Source organism: Meriones unguiculatus, chromosome 4 (genome assembly GCF_030254825.1).
Source record: "Meriones unguiculatus strain TT.TT164.6M chromosome 4, Bangor_MerUng_6.1, whole genome shotgun sequence".
Classification (NCBI taxonomy): Eukaryota; Metazoa; Chordata; class Mammalia; order Rodentia; family Muridae; genus Meriones; species Meriones unguiculatus.
This window is the reverse complement of record NC_083352.1, coordinates 89,346,468-89,370,578: the sequence shown is the minus strand read 5'-3', so window position 1 is coordinate 89,370,578 and position 24,111 is coordinate 89,346,468. Positions and strand designations below refer to the sequence as shown.

Here is a 24,111-nt window from a genome sequence, read left to right as displayed (position 1 = left end):
GAAATCACTCTGTGCACCAGGATGGCCTCGAACTCCATCCATCTCTACCTCTGGAGTGCTGGATTAAAGATATGTGCCACCACCACTGTCCAGCTCCTGCTAAATATTTTTTAATATGTGGAACAGAAATTAAGACTAATAATATAGCCTGAAAATTTTGCCTTTTAAATGATGTCTCACAGCCTTTGAGGTGGCGCACACCTGTAATCCCAGCATGTAGGGAGGCAGAGGCAGGCAGATCTCTGTGAGTTCGAGGCCAGCCTGGTCTACAAAGTGAGTCCAGGACAGCCAAGACTGCACAGAGAAACTCTGTCTCAATACAAACAAACAAACAAACAAACAAAATAACAATAATAATAATAACGTCTGTTCAGTACTTTAAAAATGCAAACAGCATGGGAGCAAGTCCTAGTCCCTGCATACTAGGGTCATAGTCTTGACTTTTATGAGCAGAAAAAATATTTTGCCGAAAGGAGACCCCGAAGCTTTCTTCTGACTCTCCAGGTGATGAACGTGATGCTGGTGTAGAACTCTAACTAATAAAGCAAGTTTTCTGTATCCCCCTAGCTTCCAAAAGAGCAGACAGAGAAAGACTTTGCTTTATTATTAAGCTGCAGGGACTACGCTCCGCAGACTCTGAGCCATTCTAACCCTACTCCCCTTAAGCCCAATCACTTGCCAGTCCGACGACTCATGGGCGGCTTCTGCGCCACCACTCTATAACCATGTACTCACTGGCCGTCTTGCCCCAAGGCAACTACTCCTTTCTCTCTGACTTCCTCTCCTCCTGAAACCTCTTCTGCTTCTCTCTCTTCCTCTTGGTCTCTCAGCCCTAAGCCCTAGAACCTAAACCCCACCTCCCCCTCTTCTGCTTAGTCACAGGCCTCAGCATCTTTATTAGCCAACCAGGGATAGTTGGGGAACATTCTTTACACCACAGGGGTACAGGAGATGGTTCAACATTCATAACCACACCCATGGCAAAGCAGCCACCAGGTCTCAGGGCACTGACACCAGCATCTGAAAACACCTGTGTGCAAGACTCTCTTCCGACAGCTGGTTACCTTGGGACCACGAAGGGCCAGGACCCGTGGCATGAGCCTGGCTGGTCCCAGGCCCTTCACCTCAATCGATGGATAGTTCTTCGAAAAGAGGCTTGGCCAGCACACAGACCACAGAGCCTCTGGGGACCCAAGCTGCTCTCTCTGTGGCCAACATTTGACCGTTGTGTGGAGCACTAGTGAGAAAGCCTGGGCATAGGACTGCGGCATCCCCCACGTGACTGGAGTAGTTGGCAAGGGGGCAGCCCCAAGGGGAGCTTTTTCTTAAGATTGTTTTTCATGTTTCCTTTATTTATTATTTTTAAACCATCTCAGATCATAACTCTTTTTCTGCTTTGAGATGGGGCCAAGGATTACCTTGAGTTTACGATCCGCTTGCCTCCACTTCCTGAGGGCCAGGACTACAGGCCCGCACAATGACGCCTGTCTTGTTTTCTTGTTTGTTTGTCTTTGTTTTTCCCTGTTGTGCTGCAGATAGACACCAGCAGAACCACACCAAGCATAAAAATGACAATGAATTCCTTTTCGATTTTTCAAGACAGGGTTTCTCTGTGTAACCTTGGCTGTCCAGGACTTGCTTTGTAGACCAGACTGGTCTGGAACTCACAGAGATGCACTGCCTCTGCCTCCCTGAGTGCTGGGATTACAGGCCTACAGCACTGTGCCTGGCTGACAGTGAATTCTTAAAAGGGAAAAGACAAAATGCCAGCTAAGAGGCAGAGAGAGACACATTCCATTATTCTTGGGACGAAGAACATTCAGATAAAAGAGACACGTTGCTGGGCGTGGCACAATGACCCTTTAGTTCCAGCACTGGGAAGGCAGAGGCAGAAGGGTCACTGTGAATTCAGGGCCAGCCTGGTCTGCAGAGTGAATTTCAGGACAGTGATAGCTACATAGTGAGGTCTTGTCTCAAGGGAGGAAAAGAAGAGCAGTGGGATGGTAGGATGCTTTGCAAGCCAGGCAGCGTGAATTCAATTCCTGAGACTCATAAAGAGAAACCTGGAACAAACACCTCCTTAAAGTTGCCTTCTGACCTCGGCACATGTGCCAAGGCAGGCATAGGAACAACGGCAGATAAGAAAGTAAATAGATAAATAAATATCTAAAGAAAGGAAGAGGAGCACATGGCTGCTATTCTGTTTATTCTGAGACCAGTAGAAGTGGTCTGACCTTCCTGGTTGTAAGGGCTGGAGAGATGGCTCAAAGGTTAAAAGCTCTGGCTGCTCTTCCAGAGGACCTACGTTTGATTCACAGCACCCACAAGGCGGCTCACGAACATCCATAACTCCAGTTCTAGGGGACCCAGTTCCCTCTTCTGACCTCCATAGGCATGCACGTCAATCTGCCTAAAGCAATGTAAAATTAAAATAAATCTTAAAAAAAAAAAAAAAGGATTCCTGACTGTAGATTCCTACACTTCCAAAAAGGGATGTGACCCTGCCAACCAACAAATGGAGGAACAAACGAGGAATGTCAGTCACTCACCACGAAAAGGGGCAGGGATGCGGCTTTAATACCTGCTACAGTGCCCACTAACTGAGGAGCAGATGGGAAAAGCTACCTAGTGCATGACAGCAAATGTCCAGAATAGACCAAGACAGAGGAGAAAAGACACTGGAAGTCGCCAGGAGGAAGGCCAGAAGATGGCAGTCATTGCTATTGGGGACAGGATTTCTTTGTGGCTTATGAGGACATTCTAGAAACCAAGCCTAATGGGATGGCTTGTCATCCCAGCTACTTGGGGTGCTGACACAGAAAGACTGCAAGTTCAAGGTCAGCCTGGGCAACTTAGTGAGACCACTGCTGAAAACAAGCGAAACTGGGAGATGGAGTGCAGGGAAAGTTCCCAGCTGTGGTCAGTCAGATCCCACAGCAAAGCCTCTTAGAAGGGCCCTGTGAGATGAGGATTGAGTGAGAAAAAAGAAGAAAAAAGACCTTCTGTCTGAACAATGATGGGTGACAATCTCTCTGAGGGAATAGGGACTGTGCACACTGGGTTTTACGGGTACACAGAGTTCTGGGGTGAAAGATTCCATCGCGGGTCTGTTACCCAGCAGTCTGGACGTTATAATTACTGATGGAGGTTGGTGTGGACTTACCAGGAAAGGCGGATGTTCTCCTGGGGGTAGGGAGATTCTTAGCTTAGCTCAGGCCTGGCATCGCTTCTCTTTACTCTCCTCAGGCAGCATGGTGGCCAGGAAGCAAAGAGAGTCGCAGGGAGAAGCCAGCCCAGAGCCTCGGGGACATGTCTAGGTGACTTCTGTTCTTCTCCAGGCTCTTCTCAAAGCAGGCAGGCTGTTTTCTGGATCATCCTGCCACTGCTTCCCAAGTGCTGAGATCAAAGACATGGGCCACTGAATTTAAAAACCTACATATTGGGGCTGGAGAGATGGCTCAGCAGTTAAGAGCATTGGCTCTTCTTCCTGAGTTCAAGTCCCAGCAACCACAGGGTGGCTCACAACTATCTGAATGAGATCTGATGCCTTCTTCTGGTGTGCATGAAAACAGGATGTGTTCATATACACAAAATAAATACATCTTTAAAAAAAAACAAAAACCCTGCATATCCAAATTTTCTGAAGGGACTGGCATACAGCTCAGTTGCTAGAGTGCTCATCTAGCATGCCCAAAGCCCCAGGTTCTGTCTCCAGCATGGCATAAAGCAGGTTTGATGGTCACACCTGGAATTTCAACATTCTGAAGGTGGAGGCAGGAGGATCAGCAGTTGAGGGTCATCTTCTAACAGTTATGGCTTCCTGGAAGCAGTCCAGGCTCTCAGCAGAGCCAGGCCTCTGAGGTGCGGCTATGGACTCTGGAGGGGAGTTGTCCCCTGAGATTTCCTGATAGACAGAAATTGGCCCCTGTATTGGCTCAGTCTGTCGTTTTTCTTCAGCCCTCCCTCACCACACGGACTGAGTGACACACACACACACCTGCCATTTGGCGTCTAGAAAATGATGACAGTCAGTGTGGGCATTAGATCATTCCGTTGGTTTCCCAGCACTGATGCATGCAGTATGTGCCAGGGTTTGCCGGGCTCCTAAGGCCCCATTGACGGATTTATGAAACAAAGGACTGTGCTTTCAGGCTGTCCCCAGTTCTAATCCCCTGGAACTTAGCAGCACTGTGAGCTTTGGCAAACAACGTAGCCGCCCTGTGCCTAACTTTCTCTGTAAGATGGGAATGATGGGAACAAATCAGCCCTAGGATTGTATTGGGGAATCAATGAGGTGATCTTGTTTTGTTTGAGACAAGGTTTTGCTCTGTAGCCTTGACCAGCCTGGGACTTGTCTCAAACTTACAAAGATCTGCCTACCTCTGCTTCCCCAGTGCTAGAATTAAGGGTGTACCCAACCATGAGCAGCTTTGAGGTAATATTTTTATTAAAAAATGTCTTCTTACATTTTATTTGTTTTGCATATGTGCCTGCTTGGAGGTAGGAGGATTACCTGTGGTGGTTTGTGCTCTTCCTCCATTAAGATGGAACTCAGATTGGTTGGCAAGCCTGGCAGAAGCCATCTCTGTCTGTAGAGCCATTTAGATGGCCTCCACAATGAGACAATTTTTGGCTCATAACTAATAAGAGTATAGTGTGTTTGTCTCTTCATCCCACTAAATGAACCTCCCAGGGAAGAAGGGCTTTCTCTGTCTTGCTTACCCTCCTCCACCCAGAGTATGTTTGCCTCCTGAGTGAACCAGGCTTTCATATTCCTGCCTCCAAGCTGTCACTGGGAAGACACTGCTGGTTGTGGTGACAGCTGCCTTTAATCCCAGAGGAGGCAGAGGCAAGTGGACCTCTGTGAGTTCGAAGCCAGTCTGGTGTACAAAGTGAGCCCAGGACAGCCAGTGCTACACAGAGAAACCTTGTCTTGAAAAAAAAAAAAAATACACTCTGCCCTGGAGGAGCCCAAGGTCCCGGCAGCTCGGGGAGAGCCACTTTGACCTCCACAGATAGATATTCACAGCAGGACTTGACCCCAGTACGCCAAGATGTCTCTTACGCTGCGTGAATGAATCTCCAGGTGGGGAGGCCACCTTGCAAGGCACCCATGGAAAAGGAATCCGCGCACCCCTCTTGGTTTGAGAAACAGGAGCTGCTGTGGGGGCTGGGGGAGAGCACTCTGTAAACTGTGAAATGCTACTTGGAGAGATAAACGGTCAGGTGGGTGTGCGTTTCCATACCCAGCTAGTCTGCGAGGCAGCAAAGTCGGGGGCGGCAGGGACGGAGAAGGGCGCCCTGGGGGAGGTGAGGCAAGCAGGCGCTGAACGTGCTTGAATGCCGGAGCGCACAGCAGACTCCAAACCAGCGTTCCTCCCGCGAAGTGTGCAAATTCCCATTTTATCTGCTGCGGAGCGCTCATTCAACCCAGCTCGGTCTAAATCCAGGGGAATCTCTCAGCTATTACATAACTTTCTGAGTTCAAGAAAGATAATTCGGAAGATAGGTGGCATCCTTACAGAATTCTCACAGCCTCTCCCTAGAATGTAAAACTACAGAAGCGCACGCAAGAGGCGCACAAATCACTGAGGGATGTGCCATTCACAATAGATTAACGTTTCTTGTCTTATCTTGGGGAGGCTCTCTTTCTTCAAAGGTTGGATCTTTGCTACTTTATTGCAGCATTACGAAATCTTGGCAGTGCTGGGGATCGAACCCAGGGTCCCGCACATACCAGACAAGCGTTCTGACCACTGGGCCGCATATCTAGCTCCTCATCTTGTTCACAAATGAGCCAGAATATTTGAATCCCCAACGCTCCAATCTCCTTCTTTTTATGCTGCTCCATGGGCAACCCCACCCCAGATTGGTTCTGAGGGCTGACACCTTAAGTGGGGTCCCACCCCGCCAGGTTGGCGACACCTGTCCCAGAGCAGCAGAACCCTCGCGGCGCGCAGCCGCCCGACAATGCCCATCTCCAACTCGCGCGCGCCAACTTTGCAACTTCACTCTCCCGCCGATGGGGGGGTGGGTGGTTCTATTTCCCCCGCCCGTTTGGCGGAAGGATCCCGCGCGCGGACACGGCGTCGCTCAACCGTCTCTCCCCGGGCCCCGCCCCTTGCGCGCCAAAGCCCCGCCCCCTCGCGCGGCCGGCCCCGCCCCCTCGCGCGAGCCCTATGGGCCCGTAAAGAAGTCCCGGCCCGGCCGCTGCACTCCCGCGCGCATCCGTGCGCCGCCCGAGGCTGGCCTGACGAGTCGGCGGCCATTTTGTTCTTCTCGTGGTTCCAGTGGCGAGAGGAGGAGGAAGCCGGGAGCGGGGTGGCTGGGGGGGGGGACCCGCCGCGGCTGCTGCTGCCACCGCCGCCGCCACCACCGCTCGTGGGGCTCGTGGCGTGAGGAAGGTGGACTTGTGAGACCCGAGCGCGAGCCGGCGGCGGCGCCGCTGCGGGAGGGTCGGCGGCGGGACGGCGATGGCGGATATCGATAAACTCAACATCGACAGCATCATCCAACGGCTGCTGGAAGGTGAGCGGCGCGCGGGCGGGCGGGCGGCGGGCGGGAGCCGGGGGGGACTAGGCCCCAGTGGGGACCGCTCCTTCTCGGAAGCCGCTCGGATCTGGGCGCGCACACAGCCTCCGGGTCTGGGGACCCTGTCTTCCTCACCCCCGGCCCTTGCTTTCACATCCGCATCCTCTGGAGTCCAAGGACCCATCAGTGTGGCTTGGCGGGGCGACGTCCCAGAGCCCTCTGCATTCTCCTCCCCCCTCAAAGCCATTCTCCCTCCAGTGCTCTTTCCCCTTGAACGTGCATCAGCACACCGGCCCGGCCCGGGTGACAGTGTCGCTCTCTGCTCATCAGAATGTTGTCCTGAGGATAGGGGGACGCTGCTGTGTCCAGCGAGCGCCCTGCCAGGTAGGTACTGTTACCCTGGAAGTGATTCACAGGAGAAACTTCAAAGACCTCGCTGGACCAAGGACACAGTTAACAGTCAGGTTTCAAACCCCGGGTAGCCAGGACCTAGATCGAACCTGCTGCCTTCCACTGTTCACCCTGTGGGAACACAGAGAGTGCCCAGTGGCTAAGGAAAGGTTAAAAATAATGCTTTCCTTTTGTCTGACTTAGGACGCGGCTGAGTGGGTGGGTGGGGGCCTCTGCAGTGGATTCCTACTTGAGAGTTTCACGTTTTACGCAGGGACTGGGGACTCCTCACAAATTCCAGAACCAGCCTGCTAAAGCTAAGGAGAGCATAGTCGAATCCCCTTCTTGAATTGGGGCCCTCGACAGACACTCGCTTGCTCTCACTGCTTTTGCCTACAACACTGTTGGAGTGTAACCTGCTGTGAGTGGTGAACAGGGTAGCCCTGGCGGGCGATGTTTTCAAATAAGTCACCGAGAAAAAAGTAGGAAGTGTGTTTTTAAAGATTTATGCATTTCCCCCCTGTAATGCTTTATTTTGTTTTGTTTAGATAGGGTCCCTTGGCTTTGGTTTTTATTGAGACACGGCCTCTCCGGTCCTGGCTATCTATCCTGGAGCTCCAGGCTGGCCTCAAACTCTCAGGAGATCCACCTGCCTCCCCTCCCAAGCACTGCAGTTAAAGTGTTTTTATCACCATGCACCGCTAGATAAGAGAATCTCAGGAGCCAGAACTGCCTTTGAACTTCTGAGCCTTCTGCCTCCTCCCGAGTACTAGAATTTATAGGCCGCTAAGCCTGGCTTAAGACATGCTGGGCATTGAACCCAAGGCTTCCTATAAGCTGAGTAGGCTCTCCACCACAGGGCTACATCCCCAGCACAGATTTTGATATTACTTGTTTTTATTTTTTTTGTGTGTGTGGAACGTGTGTGGGTGCTTGCCCGCCACATTACACAGTTTTTTATGTGTCTCGGTGTTTTCTGTGTGTGTGCCGCATGTGTCTCATGCCCATGGAAGTCGGAAAGGAGCATTGGATTCCCAACTGGTCTCTTAGCTGCTGAACAATGAACCATCACTTCACCCTCCCCCCCCCTTTCTTTAAATGAGACAGACTCAGGCAGACTGCTGGGATTAAAAGCTTTCACCACCACACCTGGCTTCTCACAGTTTCTAGATAGTTACTTTTTAGAAATTTGAGACTATGTAGCAGAGGCTAGCCTGGAATTCCCAGTGTTCTGCCTGCCTGTTCCTCCTGAGTGTTGGCGTTCAAGACTCTGCCACATTGTCTGCTCTGTTTTGTTCTTTTCTTAACAGGGTTAGACACTTTTTAAATGCTTTGAGAATACCTGGCTGCATAGTGTACATATTTGTTGCTTGTTTATGGAAGTGAACTTAATAGAAACCACAATTGTTCAGGATGTGTGTACTTTCATTCAGAGGATGCTGGTGTTGTGCTTTTTGTAATGCCATCATAACCTTTATCTCTAAAAATTGGAAGTAAGATTTAAGTAACTCTTGGATTGTAGAGATAGCTCTGCTGGTTTTGGTTCTTGCCCTTAATCCTGAAGACGTGATTTGATCCCCAGGACCCACATGAGATTGAAAGAGCCAGACTCTGAAAGTTGCACCCTCACCTCCCGCTACAAGTTCTCCGGCGAGTATGTACTTGCACGCATGCATACACATAATAAAAATGTTTGTTTTTTTTTTAAATTAAGGGTTTAATTCTGAAAGAGGGATGTAAAAGTAACTTTTATTCTCCAGATGTAATTGTTGTCTCAAAGGCTTACTGCTTCCATGTGCTAACCTAGGCCTAGTCCTGGAAGCTTCTAGCCTCCCTGCAATCTTATCTAGGCCTAGAATGTTTTCATAAGCTCACCCTTGTAGTTCTTTCTGAACTCTGGCTGGCTAGTTCAAACGGTTTTCTCTCAGCTTCTGACTGAATTACTCTGCATGGCCTCAAACTAACTCTAGAAATCTGTTCTATCTTCTGGCTCCTTCCCATTCTCTGGCTCCTTCTCTCCTTGCCTGTGTCCAGCTTGTTTCTGTAACCTTTTTCTAAAACTTCCCCAAAAAACCTGCCCTCACCTCTCTCTGCTCTGCTCTCCAAGGTCCTCTTTTTCCTGTCTCCTCTTGTGAGAGTTGGGCATGTCCTATCCTGATTTATTCTGTTAAATTTTTCTCTGATTTGTCACTTTGTCTGCCTCTCTCAATTAAATTTCACTTTCAAATGTGGGTGCTTCCTTCTACAAACTAATTTATTGTTTGGGATTGAAGGTGTGTACTAAGGGTATGTTTGAATTGCAGCCAGAATAGCAATGTTGCTGGATTAAAATCTTTCTACAAGGGGAGATATGATTTGTCACTTAATGAGGCCTTTTTTGATAATTGATATTTTCCGGTCAGGGTATCTTGTTACTCCAAAACTCTGGAGCATGAAGCATGAAAATCCAGAAGTTGTAGGCCAGACTTCTGGGGAAGCAAGATTTGTCCGCTAGGTGAAAGCCTTCCTCAACAGCTTCCAAGCTTGAGGGCTGTATGAGCATATGAGCTAGTTGAAAAGGGGTCCCTTAATAATTAAAGGTGACACTGGGCATAGTGACATATACCTTTAATCCTAGAACTATAGTTAGGCCAGCATTATCTGCCAACCAGTTGGATGTAGTGAGACCATGTCTCAAAACAAACAAAACCCCAAACAAGATCTGGAGAGATGGCCGAGTGGTTCAGAGCATATATTTCTCTTCCAGAGGATCCAAGCCCCATTCCCAGCACTCAGCAAGTACTTCAGTGCTTGGTACTCCAGCTCCAGGGGATCAGACAGATACCTGGCTTCTCATGGCACTTGATTAAAAATAAATTTTAAGCTGGGCATGGAGACAGGGATCCTTAATCCCAGCATTGGGAAGCAAAGGAGGGTGGATCCCTGAGTTCAAGGACAGCCTGGCTTATAGACCACCCAAGACTAAAAAGTGTTGTGGCATAGAACTGTAGTCCCCAGCACTTAGGTGGAGTTAGGAAGTTAAGACTAGCCTCTGCTACATAATGAGTTCATTAGAGGCCAGCCTGGACTACAGAGACCCTGTCTAAACAAACAGGAAATTAAGTTTGGTTCGTAAGCACTACAGCTTTGCAGCACTTCAAGTGCAGTAGCTTTTCCCTGAGCCAGTCACCCTGTGTCAGCCACAGTGATGGAAGGCCTGTATGTTCCTCCTTAGCACATTCTGATGTTAGCACATTGCTAGCCACACCCTAAAGCAGAGAGATTTAAATAGAAAATAGGCTAGCTGTGTGTGGACTTGGCCTTCTGCTGTGCTGTTTTGGTGGAAAGTGGGAATTGGGGTGCCTTTTTTTTTTTTTTTTTTTGAGTAGCAAGGGATTGTAATTTCTTCACATAGCACTGTGCAAGAAGCATGTTTGCGTAAAGGAAGGTCATTGTCAGGGTGCAAGGTGGGAAGTGCTGTGCTAATACAGAGTGCTTGCCAGTTCTTATCTCTCTAAAGACGGTCTGAAGTCCTCAGATTTCTTTAGGTATCCGTGCCTGTGGCTTTTCAGTGCTCCTCTAGAGTTGCCAGAAGCCTGTAGCCAAGGTCCTAAGTGAAAGAAAGATAAGTGATGATAATGGGGCTTTCCTGTCTTGAAGCAGATCCTAAAACTGAACAGAGGATGCACAGCAAGGTCATTTTAACAGGGACATTCAGACTGAAAGATCTGGCTTCAGCATGAACAGGTGTGTCCCTGTACTTCAGCCGGAAGGCAGGGCAGGACCCTTCCTCCACGAGCTACAGGGGTTTTGGAGTCTTGAAAACCTGATGTGGATGGGGTGGTGGCACACACACCCTTAACCCTAGCACTCAGAGGCAGAGGTAATCAGATATCTAATTTTTGAGGTCAGTCTGGTCTACAGAGCTAGTTCTTGGACAGCCAAGGTTACACAGAAAAACTCCCCCCCCAAAAAAAAAAATTTAAAAAAGGCCAACCTACTACGCTTTGGCAAATATGGCTTTCAGAGCCCTCACTGCCCCTTTGCTTGGCAGAGGTAGGGTAGCAGGACAACCCTGGGCAGGTGGGACATACCGGAGCCAGGAGCCAACCATCTCAACCAGAAAAGCAAATGGACTGGCTCGTGTCACACAGTGGTTTGGGTTAGGTGTGGTCAGTACACTTTAATGGCTAAGGGAAAGACGGTGTGTGTCTGACCATTTTGCTTTATGCTGGGGCTTCTAGCACACCTCAGAATGAGTGAGTGAGGTTGGGTGGGAACTGCCTTGTAGTTGAGGAAACCCCACAGCCCATTGAAGGAAGTCAGATCCCATTTCCTTGAGCTGGATTCTGGAAGGAATTTTTTTCTTCAGTCTTGAGGTCACAGATGTGTCAGGAGTGTGAAGGCAACATCCTGCTTTCATAGGTTCTGTGGCTGTTTCCCACCTCCTGAGTCCCATCCTTATTTTTGAAGGGTCTGAGTATTTTTAGGGCTTATAGGAAGTAGAAATGTATAGGGTCCAATGTGCAAGGTACTAGTGCTGAAATGTGTTCAGCTGTGGAAAGGCTAAATTCTTTATCCAAAACAGATTCTTAGGCTGTCCTCCAACTCCCTCTGTAGCTGAGAATGACCTTGAGCCTCCTGCCTCCCATCTACTGAATGATGAGGTTGCAGAGGTGACAGCCCAGAGTCTGACTTAGGCCACATACACTGCTTTCAGTGAATTGGCCCAGTGTTCATAAGAAAAAACAAGCTGTGTCCTTGAGATTATTGGTTAGAGCTTTTTTAGACACATCCTGATTGAGGAAATAGAGTGCATGACAGCAGCAGCCCTCAGCCATCCAGCAGGGGCGGTGTGAGACAGTGAGGTAGAGCGACATTCTTTTCCGGTGTTAGTTGGGAGGAAAAGAGGGCTCTTGAAAAGACTCAGTAGCTTGCATGTTTTGTAGAAAGTGACTTGGTGTCCGTGAGAGGGTGTTCAGTGTGGCAAGTATTTACAAAGTTTATTTGGTCTGAGATGCTTTTCTAGATATTTAAAAATACTGTGAAGGTGATAATTAATCAAGCTAAGTATTTTGTTGTTTTTTTAAACAACAGGGTCTCATTATGTAGGATCAAACTGGCCTTGGACTTAGATTTGCCTGCCTCTGCTTGCAAGTGCTGGGGTTAAAAGCTGGGCGTGCTTGGCTGATTGCTGCCTAAGGTTGTCTTCTGACAGCAAGGGCTGCTGACTTGCTCCTTTTGTGCTGCTCTTGGTTCCGGATTTCATTGTACTTCATCTAGGGTTTTGTCCTTTGTGTGTGTGTGTGTGTGTGTATTATATATATATATATATATTTGAGATGGAGTTTCCTGTGTGTAGGCTGGCCAGGACAGTTCTGTGTAGATGAAAATGACCTTGAACTTCTGATCCTCTTGGAACCAAGCCCAGTTGATGCTGGGGTAGAATTCAGGGCTTCGTGCATGCTGAGCCTACCAACCTGGTGGGGCTCTTCTACCCCTCGGTACATAATCTCGGCTTCCTTCTGTGATGCTGTCTAGAGAGGTGCTGGAGCTGCAGGCAGCAGCCTACTTGATCTCAGGGCTTACGAACTGGGGCTGTGGTTTTGTTGTCAGTAGGGTTTTGGTGAAGCTTCTGTGATGCACTTATGTTAGTGATCCTCCAGGTAAGTACAGTCTCTATAGAATAGTCTTTGCTTTAGCAGGCTTTAGCGTGCCTAAATGCCCCCTTTCTAGACACAAATGTGTCACCAGGAGCAGCAGGCTGACCCAAGCAGCAGCAAAGAGCCATAGTACCAGGCTAGGCTGGTACAGTAGGTTCTTGGTGTTATCTGTGGGAGGCAATGCCTGGCAAAGCCCATTTTGAAGAGTGTTCCTGTGCATGTTTTGATTCTTTTTGTGTGTAGGCGGGGAGGGGACGTTTGAGACTGGGTTTTCTCTGTAGCCCTGGCTGTCCTGAACTCCCTCCATAAACCAGGCTGCCTCGAACTCCTGCCATTGACTCATAAGTCAGCAGGAAAGATGAGTGCAGACTCCATATATTTGGAGTCCCAATGAGTAGCCTAACTAGAGTGACAGTTGGGGCTGGTTGGCAGCCAGATGTCACCAGCAGTTCAGAAAGTATGGTGCATTCTTGGGGAAGGAGGCAATTTCCCCAGATGAGGATGAGTCTGGTTCTGAAGGGTGAGCAGTTGCCAGCTGTGGCAATAGATGCATTTCCAGTTTGTTTTCCCTTGAGCTACTAGATGGAGTTTAGCTCTGAGGCCATGTGTAATGCTGAGCACCAGGTTTCAGACAGAAATAAATCTGTTATCTGTTAAGATATGCATCTAATTCTTGCATCTCATCCAGAGAAACACTCTACTAAACTCCTATTCAGAAAGAGAGAGAGAGAGAGAGAGAGAGAGAGAGAGAGAGAGAGAGAGAGAGAGAGAAAGCAGACAGGGTGGTGCTTAGTCAACTAGAGTGGAGGGTGAGGCTACAGGAGAGGATCATGGATTTCAAGGTTAGCCTGGCTACATATTGAGATCCTGTGTCAAGAGAAACAGCTGGTTGTGGTGGCATATACCTTTAATCCTAGCACGGCAGAAGCAGGCTGAGTTCAAGACTAGCCAGGGCTATATATCAAGACCTTGTCTCAATTTTTTTTAAAAATGAACTCTGTAAAGGTGGCAGTGGGTGCTTCCCGAAGCAAGGAATGTTAGCGACATCTGGCTTTCCCCAGTAGAACCTAGTGTAGAACAGCATGTCTGTGGGCTGTACCAGAAGCCAGATGGAGATGATCATTAAAGACACAGAGTGGGCCACTCATGCACAAGTGTGTAGCTCCTGGAGAAAATGCCTATTGAAACCAGAAACTTTCAGGAGTTCCCTTCTAACCAAAAATAAGTCTCCTGCTGGGCAGGCTGCCCGGCGTTCTGGCCAGTAAGGCAGGAATCCCACCATTTCCGCCCTGAGTGCTACCTCTCTTGTCTGTGGCTCTGGTGGCAAAGGAAAGCCTTTGTTGCTTGGCTGCTCCTTCTGCCTTCCCTCAAAGGTGCACTGCTAGGCTGCCTCCCTCTCTAAAACTGGTCATGCCTGAGGGGAGCAGCCGCCTCAGCCTGGGCTGCATACGAATGCAGTTCCTGGACCCCACAAAAGGGTGGAAGAAGAGAACCAGTTCCAAAGATTTGTCCTCTGACCTATACTTACCCTCAACCCCACTCCCACCCCTATTTTGGGAATAAAATTTAAGAGGAGGACTGGGGAAGATTGCTTAGTCTGTAAAAATCACTGTACAAACAAGGCTGTATTTGACCTCACCAGAACCTACTTTTTGTTTGTTTTTGTTTTCCGAGACAAGGTTTCTCTGCATAGCCCTAGCCATCCCGGAACTCGCCCTCTAGACCAGACTGGACTCAAACTCCAAGTGCTGGGATTAAATGTGTGTGGCAGTGCCACCAGCCTCAGAACCTACCTTCTTAGGGTATCCCAGTACTTAGGGAGGGAGGGAGAGGATCTTTGCTAGTTCTCTATTGTAGCCAGAAAGTAAGGTTGGAGAATAGACAAGGAATATACCCGACATCAACTCCCAGCTTACGCATCTTTGTCTTTTAGCCTGGTTATATTTGGGGTGCCAGAGCTGCACAAAGGGGTCTGCTCCTGGCTAGCTCCCTGTCCCATCTTTTTTTTTTTTTTTTTCTTTGAGAGCTCACCCTTGTCTTTCCATGCTTATTTTTCACTGAAAAACTAATGCTGCCCTGCACACACATTCCTGATCAACTTATTCCTTCAGAGAGTCAGGAGTGTCTGTGTGGTACAGCTGAAGGCCAGCTTCCCCGGGATTCTGGGCCAGCCTTGAGTGTGCTCTGCTCAGTACGTAGCAGGCCTCTTCCTACTTTTTATGACAAAGCCTGCAATTGAACAAAATTTAAGCTGCTGATACCAGTCAGGTTTAGTTAGGGCTCTGCTGAAAACAAATCTGTTGACACTGCTTTATGGTGGACAGATACAGCCTTAAATGTACTGCTTAGCCTGGCTTGGTGGAACTTCAAGTGCCTGCTTCATCAGTCTTCTGTATAAAAAGGTTCTAGCACACTGAGAGTGACCAGGTCCCCATGGCAGCCAGACATTCAGCAAGCAGGGCCTGCAGCAGCCGTTTCCTCATTCAAGCAGCCACTTCAGAACTGGGGAGTTCAGATTCTTGGCAGTTCGAGCTGTTTCTTCAGTCTACATAATATTGTATGATCTTCTGTAACCGGAACCCAAACAGATGTCTCCACTGCTGTCACAGTTACCTCCTGAGAAATAGGCTGTTGCCAGACCTCATTGAGGCTATAAGCAGAGCTCAGGGTTGACTCTGGGCTCAGGAGCTGCCATAACTGGTGCTGGGCTGGGAGTTGTTCTGTTTGGGTGCCTGGGAAACCTTTCTGCGGGGGCTGACATTTGTGTGTGTGTGTGTGTGTGTGTGTGTGTGTGTGTGTGTGTGTGTGTGCAGGTTCATAAGGAGCTGGTGTTGTATTTTGGATATGGGTGCCAGGGGGCAACCTCAGAGCGAACCATTCATTCCTCAAGAATGATTTGTCTTTTTTTTTTCCCCTCTTTCCTTTAGCTAGGATTTCTCAGTGGCTCACCAAGTAAACTATAACTACTTGTTAGCTTCCCAGTCCTAGAGATCTGCCTGTTTTGGTAGACACTGCTTCCCTCCTGACCCCGACCCCAGCACTGGGATTGTAGATATGGGCCTCAAACCTAAGTTCTTCACCAATCTAGCCATCTACTTAGTTTCCAGGGCGTTTTAAAAATCATTTTGCAATGTGTGGTGGTTTTGCCTGCATGTATGTCTGCACTATGTGCTTGCATAGTATCTGGACGCCCCCGGAACTGGGGTCACCCACAGTTGTGAAATACCACGCAGCTGTTGGAAGTTGGATCTGGCTTCTCTACAAGAACAAACAGTGTTCTTAACTAATGAATTCTCTCCCTCTCTCTCCCTCTGCAGCATTTTAAAATGAAATGCAAACAACACCCAGACGTCATAAATTAGAGGCCACGGGGCTGCTCTTGGTCCTGAGAAATCATTGTTGGGGGCATGTTCTGGACATTTTTAACTATTAACTTAAGCCATTCTGAGGACAGACTTGGGGACACAACAGTGTGGCCTTTCTCATCGCAAATTTGAGTTCATTCTAAAACTAGAGAGGCCTAGGAGCAGAAGGCACTGTCTTGATGTACTGGATGTGGCACAGGGTAGGAATATGTCCAGGGGACTCTTGACAAATCAGATATAGGCAGGGTCAGGGTGACCTTGAAGTTGCTGTAAAGGAGCCTGACTTGGTTTCTGGCATCTTCAGATCCCAGCTGAGACCATTCAGTCTAGCCAGAATGCTGATCTCAGTCACATTTGGCCAGCTCCTGTCTAATTGGGGTTTACCGTGAAAAAAAAAGGGAATCAAATTATATCACACCACTCCCCCTTCTCAAATTAACATCATTTTTTAAAGGTTCATTTAAGTTATTTTTATTTACGAGTGTGGGTCTGTGCATTTGAGTGCAAGTGCCACGCGAGGCCAGAAGTTAGAGGCAGCAATGAGCTGTGTGTCGTGGGTGTAGCCGCTCTTAACTGCTGCCACCCTAAATTGAACGTTTCTATGTAAGGCTGTGTCCTAACTGTGGTTTCTCTCCACAGTGAGAGGGTCCAAGCCAGGCAAGAATGTCCAGCTACAGGAGAACGAAATCCGAGGACTCTGCTTGAAGTCTCGGGAGATCTTCCTCAGTCAGCCTATCCTTCTCGAACTTGAAGCACCACTCAAGATATGTGGTAAGTGTGACGCTGGGTTACCTCCCATCACTCAGCTGAGGGCACATTGTTGCCTTTCTAATGGATTGTGGGCACTGTGGGGAGGGGCCGGGGTGGCCTGATCTAGATTGGTGTACTCTGCACGTACAGAGGCCGTCCTCTAAGAATTGTGCATCTGTGACTCGGGGTAAACCAAGTGTGTTTAGAGTAAGGTCCCTTGGCTTTGACCTGGCAGGAGTTGAAGGCAGTGGCCGAGGTGGGTGTGTTGGATACCAGCATTGTGTGACACTCACAAAGGACGCCTCGACATAGACCCCGGAAGCTAAGCAGAGGTCTCACCATGATCTGAGAGGGAACTGCAGTGCTTGGCAGAAACACAAAGTAAATTAATTAGCTATATCTAGGGGAGCTCTGGACATGTGCATTTGCTTAGCCTGGTTGTCAGTTGAACTAATATGCTACAGGTGGGAAATTAGTGTTGGCTCTGAACTTCTCAGAGGCCATCGCCACGTGCAGAGTTGCAAGTGAACTGAGCTGAGCAGTTGGTGACACTGGCGACATTCTCATCTCCAGGTGATATCCACGGGCAGTACTATGATTTGCTCCGGCTATTTGAATATGGTGGCTTCCCACCAGAAAGCAACTATTTGTTTCTCGGGGACTATGTGGACAGGGGCAAGCAGTCACTGGAGACGATCTGCCTCTTGCTGGCCTACAAAATCAAGTATCCAGAGAACTTTTTCCTCCTCAGAGGGAACCATGAGTGTGCCAGCATCAATAGAATCTATGGATTTTACGATGAATGTAAGTGCTTTCCACCTCTAAGGAGGAGGGCCTGGGAGGCGGGTGGTGGCAGACCAGTTCCTCTGGCTGCTGAGAGTGGGGCTCCTGCAGCACACCTGACCATGTCCTGGTCCTGGGGAGTGCTGCCTAACCACTGGTGCTGACAGGATTGCATGGAAAGAGCCCGCTGTCTATCCTGATGGCACGTGCAGCTTTGTTCTTAGTGCCGTTCTGAGAGCCTGTTAACCGGCTTTGCTTTTCACGACCTCACTTAGATTGGTCCGTACAGAGCATCTCTTGAAAGCATGTGAGTCAGTGGCTTGTGAAGCAAGAGCGGGGACACAGCTACAGGCAGTGCTGGTCTGCTGTGTTGCTGCCATTGCCGTGTTGCTAGAAGCCTTGTATATAAGTGAAACAGTGTTTTTAAAATGTATGTTGTGGTCTTTTTGTAGGACAGCTGTGCTAACTTTTCTGAAATATGCATAATGGAGAAAGAAATGCTTTAAGAACTACATTTTTATTTTTTTGAGACAGAGTTTCTCTGCAGTCATGACTGTTCTGAAACTCACTGTGTAGACCAGGCTGGCCTTGAACGCACAGATATCTGCCTGCCTCTACCTCCCGAGTACTGGGATTAAAGGTGTGTACCACCACCTCTCAGCTCCAATTTTATTTTAAAATAATATTTTGTACGCTTTCTGGTCCGTTTTGGGGTTATCTCACTTTACTTTGAGTTTTTCTGACATACTTTCACCGAATAGCCCATGCTGGCCTCAGCCTTGTGGCTCCTGCTCCAGCTCCCTGATGGTAGGAGTTAGGGTGCCCACTCCACACAGGCCTGGAGTGTCTGTGCACTTTGAGCCGCTTTGCTGCTTCTGAAGCCTTGAAGGAAACTGGTGTGGAAAAAAGAACTGGTTTGGTGGGGGGTCAAGTTGTTTACATAGATGTGTAAAATGTCAGGAGTTTTGTGCCTTTGGTTGCACTGCTGTCTGGGCTGTTTCTGTCAGGAAAGTGTTTGGGCTGGAGTGGCAGGTGCTTAAGGGAGCCCCAGTGGCTTAGCACTTGCTAAAGTGGCACATACATGGAGCAGTTTGTAGTTAGGGTACCTCTGTGTCCTAGATTGCTGCGGGCAACTTGGCCATTCAGAGGATGGGGTCTTCTCAGATATACAGCATCAGCAAAGGCAGTGAGTGACTGCCCAGACACTGGGTTCAGCAGAGACTGGAGGCAGGACCAGATGGATTTTGGAGTGGGGTGAAGGCCATCTGGCCTCGGTTTCTGTATTAATGTTATTACCATTAGCTGTTGGAGGCGTTGGCTGTGTTCCTTTAAGTTTCCAAAATTATCCAGGGAATCTGTGGCTTCCCTGAAAGTAAGTGCAGGCCTCCCTACAGGAGGGGATCTGGATGCTCGGGGGTGGGGGTATTGTGGTCTCTCCATCTTGAAAGGCATGGCTCGAGAAGGCTGTTGGTAGACCCTCCCGTAACTCTCCAAGGAGTCTAGGCCTTTAGATGTTCCTGTATCCCCTGGTAAAGAAGATAAGAGTCTTGGCGCGGGGACAGGTGCAGCGTGGTGCTTGAGTGTGGGGTGGCCCAGGAGACAGGCTCCCCAGCATTGTGCAGTCCTCAGCCAATTATGAGATTTGGTAGTTGCTCAGGCTTGTGAATGGGTTTTGAATTCATGTAATTTTCACATAGAATGGTTCTGAAGGGGCCACACTCTGACACATGTAAGACATAACCCTATACTCTCTGGGTAGTGTGTGGAGTGCAGGCTGTTATGACTGAACACTCAATGTGCCTTGGACCTCTCTCTGAGTGGGGCTTCTGTCTGGTTGCTGTGGGCTCCAGAGCTTAGGCCCTTGAAGAGAGGAAGAGGTGTTGGCACATGAAGATTTGGTGGTGATTGGAGGAAGTTCCCACTAGGTCAGGATTAGACAACAGATGTGGCTTCAAATAGACTGGTGCTGCCCACTGTCTGTGGCAGCCTGAGGTGTACCTCTGTCTAGAACTCGGCTCACTTCTGTGGGAGGGTATTTCCTGTGGAAATGTTCTGTTGTCCTCAGATGGGCCAGCTCCAGGTGTCCTGTACCCCAGCCTTCCTGAGGCTGCAGGGCCTGTAGATGCCAGCATGTTTCAGTTAATGAAAAGATTGCCTGAGAAAACAAAGGGGAACAGCATTGGTGACCATCTGCATTCTCACAGGTAAAAGAAGATACAACATTAAGCTGTGGAAAACGTTCACAGACTGTTTTAACTGCTTACCGATAGCAGCCATCGTGGACGAGAAGATATTTTGCTGTCATGGAGGTATGCGGCTGCTTTCACCCAGGCAGCTTCTTCTGCCTCTTCTGAAAGGTAGACTGAGCATGGTGGCCTCTGCCAGGCCGGTATTATGCCTGCACCAGGGCTTGTCTGCAGTGACACAGCCAGTGTCATTTGGGTTAAGTGTGAGGGAAGCAGTTTGATTGGCTACAGGGGTTATAGGGTGGAATAGAATGTGTTTTTATCTATAAAATGAGCTCTAGTGAGTCTGCTCAGCCTTGTGTTTGCCTGAACCCTTCTGACTGGGGCTCCTTCCAATACCTGTTTTGCTTTGCTTCATGGTTGTGCTGTGTGAGGTAATGAAATTGCAGGGCTGGAGAGATGGCTCAGAAGTTAAGAGCACTGGCTGCTCTTCAGAGGTCCCGAGTTCAATTCCCAGTAACCATGTGGTAGCTTACCCATCCATAATGAGATCTGGTGCCCTCTTCTGGCATGCAGACACACATGCAGGCAGAACACTGTATACATAAAAAATAAATAAATCTTTTTAAAAAAACTATTAGAAAATAAATTGCAAAGATGAAGGGTTTGGGGGTGATAACAGAAGATAAGCAGCTATCAAGAACCCCACGTAATGAATTGCTTAGGCGTGGTCAGTGCTGTGCTTTGTGGACCGGGTGCCATCTGAGAAACAGACTGTGTCACTGCTGTTGAGGTCCATTTGGTGGTCTGCGGACAGCAGAAGCTCAGGAGGAGCTTTCTCACAGCTGAGCGCTATCCTTGTGTCCAGCCATTGCCTGTGGTGATGGTGGCACCTGGTGTGTCCGCCTCCGGCCTTCAATCGCTGGGTGTTGCAGAGCTCTGTGTTGAGGTGACTCTCTTTGTGCCCCTCACATCAGTACAGTAAATTTTGCACTTACTATTTATCTGGTGGCAGATTTGTCAGCGCATTGTTGTTGCCCAAACCAAGTAAAGGAAACATGCAGAGGTTTCCGTGGGTGTCGGGAGCGCCGGCCGCTGCAGACAGGGCTGTCAGTGTGCTTCTACCAACCCTACCTGCTGCAGTGATTCTCCCTTCTCGTTGCATAGGCTTATCACCAGATCTTCAATCTATGGAGCAGATTCGGCGAATTATGAGACCAACTGATGTACCAGATCAAGGTCTTCTTTGTGATCTTTTGTGGTCTGACCCCGATAAAGATGTCTTAGGCTGGGGTGAAAATGACAGAGGAGTGTCCTTCACATTTGGTGCAGAAGTGGTTGCAAAATTTCTCCATAAGCATGATTTGGATCTTATATGTAGAGCCCATCAGGTATTGATTTTGAATTTTACATGTACACTTAGCATGTGTGTGAGCAGATTCTCCTTGTTGATTTTGGTGGGTAGGTATGGCTTGCCACAGTGTGCCTCTGGGGAGAGCGGCAGGAGGCCAAGCTCAGTGGGGAATGAGAACGGAGCAGCGCAGGCTCGCGGCCACTCACACCAACACTGTCTCTCCGCAGGTGGTTGAAGATGGGTATGAGTTTTTTGCAAAGAGGCAGTTAGTCACTCTGTTTTCTGCACCCAACTACTGTGGCGAGTTTGACAATGCAGGTGCCATGATGAGTGTGGATGAGACCCTCATGTGTTCTTTCCAGGTGAGACTGCAGCAGCTTTTCATGAGCTGGGAACTTTGCTCATCTCCCAAGAAATGTTCTCACTGTTGTTTCCTGAGTGGGCTGCCCTTTCCTTTCCAGTAACACGAGTTTGACCCTCTAGTGTGTAGGCTCTTTCTAATGAAAGGAAAAAATAGCATAGAACCTTTCCCCCGGTATCGAATTTAGGTGTAGTTGAATTCTTCTAAGAAGATGAAAGCAGGCAGTGTGTTATAGCATTACTTTATAATTAGTGCTTGGGGCGGGTGTAGCATTTTTGAAACAGTGTTTGTGACCCTGGCTGTCCTGGATCTCAGTAGAGATCCACCTGCATCTGCCTCCCAAGCACTGGGGTTAAAGGTGTGTGCCACCATGTTGAGCTATGCCATGACGTTGTCTCCTATCCCTGTATAGTGGGCTTCATCCATTTCAAGTTCGCTCAGCTGTAAGTGCTGGTGTAGCTGTGGCGGTCTGAGGCAGCCCTCAACACTCCCCAGAGACTGCAGACTCCAGGTCCTCTTAAGACTGTGAGGGCCTCTCTAGACTTGCATTGTTACTTTGCCCTGAGAGGAACTTTTTGCCAAGTCACATATGTCATGGCATGTTGCCACCAAAATGCTCATGCACTAGTTTGCTCTCTGTAATGTGCTAGAGGGCTTTTCAGAGTTTGGGGGCATTAGGCAGAAACTTCCGGGGGGAGGATCAGAACAAGGCTGAGAATTCAAGTGTAGTTCCTAAGTGCCTGGTGTCTCTTCACCCTCACAGATCTTAAAGCCTGCAGAGAAAAAGAAGCCCAACGCCACGAGACCCGTCACACCGCCAAGGGGTATGATCACAAAGCAAGCAAAGAAATAGCTGTCACTTGACACTGCCTGGTTGGGACTTGTAACATAGCGTACATAGCCTTCATTTTAAACTGTGATGTGTGCTGGTCGGCTTGCCCAGGTAGACCTGTTGGCCTCCTTCATTTTGATTGCCGCTGGCTCTTGCTGGTTATAACAGCAAGCAAAAGGCATTTCATTCTCCAGAAAGCGTTTTTTGTTTTTAACCTCTGTTCCCTTGCAGACAATTCGGATGATGGTGTTAAGCTGTGCACCTCGGCAGTTTATCCTGTCTGAGGGGAAAGTGTACAATTGATCTTTTTTAATTTAGTATAAATCATGAATAATGTAAATGCTTGTTTTCTTTAGAATATAAAGAGAGCCCTAGTATGAGTGAGTCTGTACATGTAATTGTCATAAATGCATTCTGTTGATACAAACCACTGTGAACAATTTTTTTTCAAGTTTGTTTGAAAGGGACTGATTTTCCTCATTGTCTTGTCATGTACACACTAGTGTCTGCAGCTGTCGGCAGCAGGAGTGGCCTGCCGCCCGCACTGCCCAGACTGTCTGAAGCACACTCCCTCCACCGCACACGTAATGACGATTAAAGCCATTCTCTTCAATGTTTGTGATTCCTTCCTAAAGCCAAAGTTTCTGTTGGACTGTATTGGGACGCCCTGGACATGAGGTGGCCAGGGCATCGAGGCTGCGTGCACAGGCTGCCTCCGTGGGGACTCAGAAGCAGGTTTTTCTTTTAAATAGCAATAGTGTTATAGTGCTGGGTAAGCTATTAATGATGGAAGTTAATGACACTTTGTACAATTCCCATATAGTCTATTCACTGAGTAATCTTTTTACAGTTGGATCAGGCCTGAACCCGTCCATTCAGAAAGCTTCAAATTATAGAAACAACACTGTCCTATACGAGTGACCGATAATGCTTTCTTTGGCTACATTCTTTATTCTGCGGTGACGTTGAGGCTTATAAATCAAAAGGAACTAACTTGCCGCCCACCGGTTTATACAGAACTCACAGTATCTATGACTTTTTTAAACTACGACCTGTTAAAATGAATCTGTTTCCACAGATGCCCGTGTACAATGCCATGTGCTGAGAATGATTTCAGACTTATTAAATGCGAGCTTGTTAACCTGTCAGTGTCTGTCTGTCTGTCAGCGGCCCTCTGAGTCCATTTCTGTCTTTTCCTATGCAGTCAGGTTGGGGGGAGCCTGACTCTTGGCTGTGTAGCCTGGAAGAAGGAGGGGCTGTCTTCTCCAGAGCTCCAGCTACAGCCTTAGATTCTTACTATCTTGACTTCCATTAAAGCTGGTGGTGGATTGCGGCTCGGCCACTTTGCTTTCAGAAGGCGCTCAGGGAATGCTGTGCATGTAAAGCCAGGTGCTCAGCTTGAACTTAAGGCCCCTATTGCCTGGGGAGAGCCTCTGGCCCATCCCCCTGTGGAGGTGGAGGAGCGCACCAGTGATGAGGTCTGGGCCTTCCTGCTGACCAGCTGGTCCTCAGCTCCCATTTCCCAGCTTGTCTTGTTCAGCTTGAACCTAGGGTTCTGTAAAGCTCTCGAATAAGGGAGAGAAATTTGAGCGTGGCTGAGGTCAAAGGCAGTTGAAGGGCATCAGCCCACAGATAGTGCTCAAGTTGGTATAAGGTGACACGCTTGAGGCCTTTTCCTGTTGACCGCTGTCTTCCTCCTTTATCTGCATGCACCCTTGTCACCTAGGAGGGTGGTGCTCCTCTCAGGTTCACTGGCTGGGTTACACCTGAGGAGGAGCTACCCAGAGCTCAGTGTTCCTAACAAGGATTGCTGGCACCGACATGAGACAGCACAGGGAGGTGCCCCTAGCTATTGAAGTGCTGGATAGCAAAGGCTGTTGAAGCAGAGTCTGCCCTGCTGCTCTTCACAATATACAT

The 24,111-nt window shown here is 48.6% G+C and overlaps 1 protein-coding gene across 1 annotated transcript; it reads left to right on the top strand.

Moving 5' to 3' along the window:
• The first annotated feature begins 6,267 nt into the window (after positions 1-6,267).
• On the top strand, positions 6,268-23,335 carry Ppp1cc (protein phosphatase 1 catalytic subunit gamma). The gene is made up of 8 exons (XM_021631337.2): positions 6,268-6,528; positions 16,568-16,699; positions 17,252-17,482; positions 19,666-19,770; positions 20,815-21,038; positions 21,229-21,363; positions 22,126-22,186; positions 23,045-23,335. Exons 1-8 carry the CDS (start codon positions 6,474-6,476, stop codon positions 23,113-23,115), a joined length of 1,014 nt encoding a protein of 337 aa, XP_021487012.1. The 5' UTR covers positions 6,268-6,473; the 3' UTR covers positions 23,116-23,335.
• The last annotated feature ends 776 nt before the right edge of the window (positions 23,336-24,111 follow it).